The sequence below is a fragment of the Sinocyclocheilus grahami genome, unplaced genomic scaffold (genome assembly GCF_001515645.1).
Source record: "Sinocyclocheilus grahami isolate Dianchi unplaced genomic scaffold, SAMN03320097.WGS_v1.1 scaffold168.1, whole genome shotgun sequence".
Taxonomy (NCBI): Eukaryota; Metazoa; Chordata; class Actinopteri; order Cypriniformes; family Cyprinidae; genus Sinocyclocheilus; species Sinocyclocheilus grahami.
Window position 1 is genome coordinate 496,198 of NW_015505347.1, and position 6,512 is coordinate 502,709.

The 6,512-nt window shown below is 39.6% G+C and overlaps 2 protein-coding genes across 3 annotated transcripts in view; one reads left to right on the forward strand and one right to left on the reverse strand.

The window, feature by feature from the left end:
- Positions 1-123: 123 nt before the first annotated feature.
- Positions 124-1,963, reverse strand: fosab (v-fos FBJ murine osteosarcoma viral oncogene homolog Ab). The gene is made up of 4 exons (XM_016282895.1): positions 1,721-1,963; positions 1,266-1,481; positions 1,044-1,151; positions 124-944 (listed from the first exon to the last, which is right to left on the reverse strand). Exons 1-4 carry the CDS (start codon positions 1,823-1,825, stop codon positions 330-332), a joined length of 1,044 nt encoding a protein of 347 aa, XP_016138381.1. The 5' UTR covers positions 1,826-1,963; the 3' UTR covers positions 124-329.
- A 3,196-nt stretch (positions 1,964-5,159) lies between these two features.
- LOC107593301 (proto-oncogene c-Fos) overlaps positions 5,160-6,512 on the forward strand; it is a 2,480-nt gene continuing 1,127 nt past the window's right edge. The window contains exons 1-2 of one of the 2 annotated variants that reach the window (XM_016282956.1): positions 5,160-5,529; positions 5,701-5,913. In XM_016282956.1, coding sequence (XP_016138442.1) covers positions 5,449-5,529; positions 5,701-5,913 — 294 coding nt within the window. In that variant the 5' untranslated portion in view covers positions 5,160-5,448. The remainder of the gene's footprint in view (positions 5,530-5,700; positions 5,914-6,512) is intronic. The other variant, XM_016282957.1, reaches the window with a different exon arrangement.

The following is a 6,512-nucleotide window of genomic DNA, read 5'->3' on the forward strand; positions in this document are numbered from 1 at the left end:
TTAATGCAAAATCTAAAAATAAATAGCAGTTCTCTATTGCTCAGAACACACTAATACAATAATTCAAATCTAGCACCAAGTAAACTTTATAAAAAAAAAATAATAATAATAATAATTAAAAAAAAACACTATTAGTTTAACAACTAGATCATTAATGCAAAATCAGTTAATCCATGCTTATCTTGCTACATTTGGCAGGCATGTATGGTTCAGATAAATATAGGAAGCAATAATGATTGCTTGACAGAGTCCGTTCCATAGCCCTGCAATACCAGATTATATCAAGTTGTGTGTCAGAAATAGAAATTCTAAGTGTCTCTAGTGAATTCTCAAAGAGTGAGGAGGGTTGGGGAGTTCAAGGAGTCTGATGACTGGTCGTTGCTGCTGCTGCCCCGCCGGTGCACAGGCCCACAGCTGGGGAAGACGTCGTTTTCTGGGTAGGTGAACATAAAGGAAGACGTATAGGTGGTGCAGGCCGGGGTGCAGGTGACGACGGGCGTGCAAAGGGGCTCCAGGTCGTTGTTAGCAGACGTGTAGAGCGGCTCCCAGTCTTGAGCATACAGAGAGCTAGACAGGTCCACGTCGGGGACCGAGCGAGCCGTTTCCAGCTCGACTTTGGCCAAGAGCTCCAGAGACTCCTCCAGGGTGGGCTCCAGGTCTGAGATATTCACCGTGGAGCTAAAGCTGTCAGTGGAGGCCATGCTGGAGAACAGCGAGCTGCTGGAAGAAGTCGTAACCGGTGCATTTGCGGTGGAGACCACTGAGGTAGTGACGCTGTGGATCTCAGGAACCGAAGCGGAGGGGATGGGGGAGACGGAGCTGGAAGGGATCTTGCAGATGGGTTTGTGTGCGGCGAGGATGAACTCTAACCTCTCTTTCTCTTTGAGCAGGTTGGTGATGTCGTTTTGAAGAGCGGCTCTCTCGTCCTCAAGTTCGTCAGTTTCCTGTTTTAGAAAAACAATTGTTAGATTGATAGACACTAAACATTAACTTGCATAGTATGCTATACGAAGAGTCTTCTCAAAGATCTGCGATAGACTTACAGCTTGCAGCGTATAGGTGAGCTCTTGCCTTCGGTTGCGGCATTTTGCGGCAGCCAACTTATTCCGTTCACGGCGGACTTTTTTCTTCTCTTCCTCCTCTGGAGAAAGCTGGGGAAGCGATAACATTGAGATTTTACTTTCTGAACTGTGTAAACTAATAAACGGATACAGTAGGTGCACTGGATGGTCAATCGTTGAAAACAAACTCAGTGCATTGTTTACCTGCTCAACTCTGGCTCTCTTGTTGGAGTTTGGGGACTTGGTTCCAGTGACCCTCATTTTAGGGTAAGGGTTTGGGTCGTAAGATCGAGCTCCGCCGTTGGAGGGCGCCACGGATGAAATCATGGGCTGAACCATCCACTTCAGGTCCGGGCATGAGGAGATCGCGGTGACGGTCGGCACGAAAGAGGCACTTGAGACACTCAGGTCAGGGAACTCCTGAAATGCACATAAGAAATCACTTAATATATGCCAGATATTGTAGATTATTCAAATATATTTTACATGTTACTTACGAATAACGCTTATTTTTAAATTATAAATGTGTATTACTTATTATCAAGCTATGCATTACACATTTAAATTATTAATAGGCTACTCATAATTTGAACACTTTAGCTACAATAAATAGACAAAATAATTCATTTTAAATTAATACAAATAACTGTCGTAAATACCTGAGTCTGGTTGAGCGGGTAATACGCGACGCTCTCGCCGCTCAGCGACGCCGAGCTGCACCGAGAGGACGCGTCACAGTCGGCGTTAAGGCTGGTAAACATCATCCTGTCCACAGTCGAGAAGCAAGAGCTATCCAGCGCTAATATATCCAAAAAGTTAGAAAGGTTTCAAAAGCCTCGGTCTGCTAGCTTCCTGCTCGTCTGCTGCTGCTGCTGTTGTTGTTGTTGTTGTTGTTGTTGTTGTTGTTGTTGTTCTTTCTGTCGGCATCCAAAGTTTGACTGCTGAGCCACAGCGCTCGCGGAGCTTATATAGGAGTCTGTTGACTGACGTCACAGGGAGGGCGGGGCGACTCGCTGCCAGTGTTTGCATAGAAACCTCCGCAAACACGTCGTCAGGAACGCATTTTGCTGGATACATATCCAATACACACCTAATGCAAACTTTTAAGCTTAGTACATAACAAAATATTTGTAAAAACGTTCGTAGATTAATATTCTGAATGAAAACGGAGTGGAATACATGAACGTTCCATAGCAGGGTATCCCACGACGTCATTTACCTTATATGGAAAACATCCTGAAGGGGCGGAGTGCTGATGGGAAACACTCTGTGCAGTGTAAAGCTTTATGCAAAGATACTTCGAGAAGGCTTCATTGTTTCAACTACTATATTTACAGCAATAGTCAATTATGCAGTTTTAGCATTACCGTATTATTACATTGTATAAATGCAGTTAGTGTAATTACATTAAACTCATGTAGTGTAATGCAAAACCACTTAATCCAAACTTCAAATGCCTTTTAGTTACAGCTCACGCTCAAGCTATGTTTACCTAGCACTTCATGTTCGTAGATTTCATACTTTCTGCGAAGCGCAGAACATGGATGGCCTCGGGCTGTGTTCGTGCCTTTGCGCAATAAAAGGCGTGTCGGAAGAGTAACATACAAACACGCAGTAATACAGTCTGAGCTGCCTTCACGAGCTTAACGAGGGATTCCTTTGTAATACAACGCTGAGATGGCTTCTTAGCTGTGAGTGTCGCGTCACTGGACCAAACAAATAATCACGTGATTTAAGATTTCTACATTTGTCAAATTCTAGGCTATGTAAATATTTTAGGCCTATATCAATACAATATAAATTAACACGTGTGTCTGTTGGTGTGTGTGTGTGTCTGTATAGCTATATATAGAGAGAGAGAGAGGGGGGGGGGGATTATTTTTTAAAATATATATATTTAGTCATATTTGTATTTATTTAAGCAACAATGTCTGTTTGGATATATTTTGGACATTCACTTTCCGCCATTAGCTACGGGTAAACATGACAGAAGCAGGTAGTTCTGTTATTGATTAACAAACGAAAACAGCTCTATCAGCGTTCCATGTGATGTCATATTTTGTGTTCTGTTTTGTTTGATCTTCCGCGTTGTCTTAGCGACGCCCCTCCCACTGACGTCACTGCAACCCGAGCCTCTGCACATGAACTGAAGTGTCGCCTTTCACCGACGAAAGTCTGTTCTCACTATTGACAGTAAATAAACAATGCAATGATTGTGTCCACTCTAAAGTACTTTAAAAACTAAATCTAAAAATAGCAACCTTTATTTCATTAGAAATGTCACTGTCGTCCCTTTTTTTGAAATTGAACAGGAAACTGTGTCTGAGATACTGGAGTTAGCTATTAGTTACTGACAATAACTGTTAACTGCAACTCCTATAGGTCATTGCACAGAGACCTTTTCCATTTTGAAAATGTGATTTTTTTTTTTAAACAGAATTTTAAACATTCTGTTAGAAAAGAATAATAGTGTTAAAAAGAAATTACATTGTACAGTCAATCTCAGCTGAATATTTAAAATGCTGGGATAGGCTATACTCATGCCTTTAAGCAGGCTGACAGTTTTATAATTTATTTATCCATTGCTGGCCTTGCGGTCATGAGACCACAGTGCGTTTTTAGAAATAGAATTTAATCTTTATACTTATCCAGTTATTAATAATCAATTGTTCACGGTGCAAAATCATGGTAACCGAAACCTGTGATTATTTTTGATCACCTTGTGAAAACTAGAAACAGTAAATATGAAATGTACCTAAAAGGATTAGTTTGTGTTGACGTGAGCTCACTGTGTGTTGCTTTATTAGCAAGCTTTATTGATGGGACTTAACATGTCTCAAGTACATTATCATTCATTATCTTTTATCTAACATAATAGATGTGCTAAAAAAAGAAAACACGCAAATGCCCTTGAGGAATTCATATCCTGAAAAGATGATAATGTCACGGTGACATCATGTTTTTAGGTATGAAGGAGAACAGGCCAATAATGGCTTCCTCGTGGAGAAAGAACAAAATATATATATATATAATTTATATAATTTTTTTCAAATATAGACAATATTTTTTCAAATAATAATTTGATTAAATAATAATTTACAAATATTTTTAATTTTATTAAAATCATTTTATTTTGGTAATACGTGTTGGTTTTGCGGAATGGGCCCTGCTTGCGGCCCTTTATGAGAATCACAGGTCAGAAACCAGAGGCGGATCTGCCGGGAAACACTTGGACTGTGGACAGAAGGGAGGCCCCACTCACACGCCCTCGTGTGAAAGCAGGATTACCTCATCTGAGCTATGAATAGAGATTTTCACACAGGTTATGGAGAAGAACAACGGCGTTTTCTACCAGTCCGAGTGAGAATTAACGCATAAAGCCTTTGGGGTTTTGTGCAAATCCTTAACATGATAGACAGAATAATGCCTACCAGCAGACAGTTATGAAATCGACAACTTTATTATAAAAAAAACCTTAAAACACGTACTTAGATCATTTTGACTACTTGGCGAAGATGTCGTCACAAGAATGTAATTGAATTAAGTGTGATATGATAAAAATAGGCTGTGCCGCAGCAGCGCTGCAGAAAACACCGGATGTGCCATATATGGGCAAGACACGCAGCTCTCTGATTGGCTGCTCACATTAGCGACAGGGTTGTTGCTGGAGCGCTCTGAGTGGGAGATCCATCATTGTAATTGACAAGGGATACGAAAAATCACCGTTTTTAATAGAAAGGGCGCGGTTGAAGTATCACAACAATTATTTCATTGTTTAATTCTCTCATCATTTGGCATACTCGTTGAACAACACATTTTATTACACTGATTATGTCAAATGCAGTGTGTATTTTTGTTGTTTATTTCTTTCAATTATATGCATAGTGAGACAATCACGCGCTTGCAGATGAACCATCTTATATAGAGAGATATACATCTCTATAATATTCATAAATCGCAACCTCACGCAGGAATGCAAAAGAGAGGCTGCAAACAAGGCACGTAAAATGACGCATCTTGTTCATTCACGTGAAAGCTGCAGCGTTGTAATTGAACAAAATAACCTCGGACGCTTTATTTGAATGCCTACAATGTTGAATCAAAACGAGCACTGTTTTGAGTCAGGCATGTCTGTGAAATGCCGTATATATATTTGGCTCGTGCTTAACTGTCTCCCCTCCGGATCAGTGGTACAGTCTCACAGATTTCATTCATAAAAATCTGCCTCGCTATAAAGAGAGGCAGCGTTGATGCCTGGTGCCTCCTAGCGTAGTAACCTCAATCTAGATTTAAAAAAAATAAAAATACCTGAAGAATAGCATTTGGTGACATTAGTCACATATTAATCTGGTTCCCAGCATCTCCTGGAGCGCATCTAGCAGAAGTGATGCCTAAAATCGCGAGTGTTTCGCAGCTGTCTGAAGAACAGCTGCTGCACACATCAGCTTCTGAGATGAAGGATACGCAGGTATAATCAATTGCATGTTTACCTGGAATGTAACCTAAATGTACTATTTAAAAGAGCTGTGATTAATGATTTATGTGTATGTGATGATTTCATTTTTTTAATACAAGCATATGATTGATGTAAGTTGTCATGGACCATATATGATGAACACATTTGCGTGCTTGTTCTCAGAAGACAGGTATTCTGAAGGATGCTGATGCTCCCTTTGTTCCAACGGTCACTGCTGTAGCTTCAGCTCCAGATCTCAAGTGGATGGTCCTATCGACTGACATCTCTTCAGTGTCGCCCTGCAGACACGAGAAACCACAGAGCTCATCTCCTTCCACAGATGCCAAACCGGCTCGAAAGACCTTCACTGGCCGGAGGAAGGGGGTGAAAGATCAGGTAAATACCTATATCATATATATATATATATATGCTCAGCACATAAATTAAATTTTTGTTTAAATGCTTTTCTGAAGAAATCCACATTCATCTGACTGTAGAAAACATATGATACACATGATATTTACATCAATGGTCTACTAAGGTTCCATTAAGAACCTTTAACATCCAACTTTTCAGTTGCACAAAAGGTTCTTTATAGTGGAAAAAGGGTTGTTCAGATTATTGAAATGTTATTTTATGGTTCTTTTAAGAACCTTTGGGGTCTTTGGGGAACCTAAAATGATTCTTCTGTAAACATCCTCATTATTTTTAAGAATATAATTTTAAGTAAAACTAGTCTAAAACTGGTCTAGGCATGCATGTCTTAATTTTGTGTACATTTGCTGTCACTCAATTGTGTATTAACCACAGATATATGCAGGTATTATCCATTAAAACAAACACATATTGATAACTACTTTACAATATGCATATGGATTTTAATCAAACTCAACCGCATTCCATTGATACTAATCAAATTAAAATTATGATTTATAAAAACGACTATTTTTTCCTGGGAATCAAACCCACAACCTTGGGTTATATATATATATATA

Coding starts and splice junctions, on each gene's coding strand:
- fosab (XM_016282895.1), bottom strand. CDS start 1,825: ATGATGTTTACCAGCCTTAACGCCGACTGTGACGCGTCCTCTCGGTGC. Junction 1,482..1,720: donor ACCCGCTCAACCAGACTCAG/GTATTTACGACA, acceptor TGTGCATTTCAG/GAGTTCCCTGACCTGAGTGT. Junction 945..1,043: donor TCACCTATACGCTGCAAGCT/GTAAGTCTATCG, acceptor TTTCTAAAACAG/GAAACTGACGAACTTGAGGA.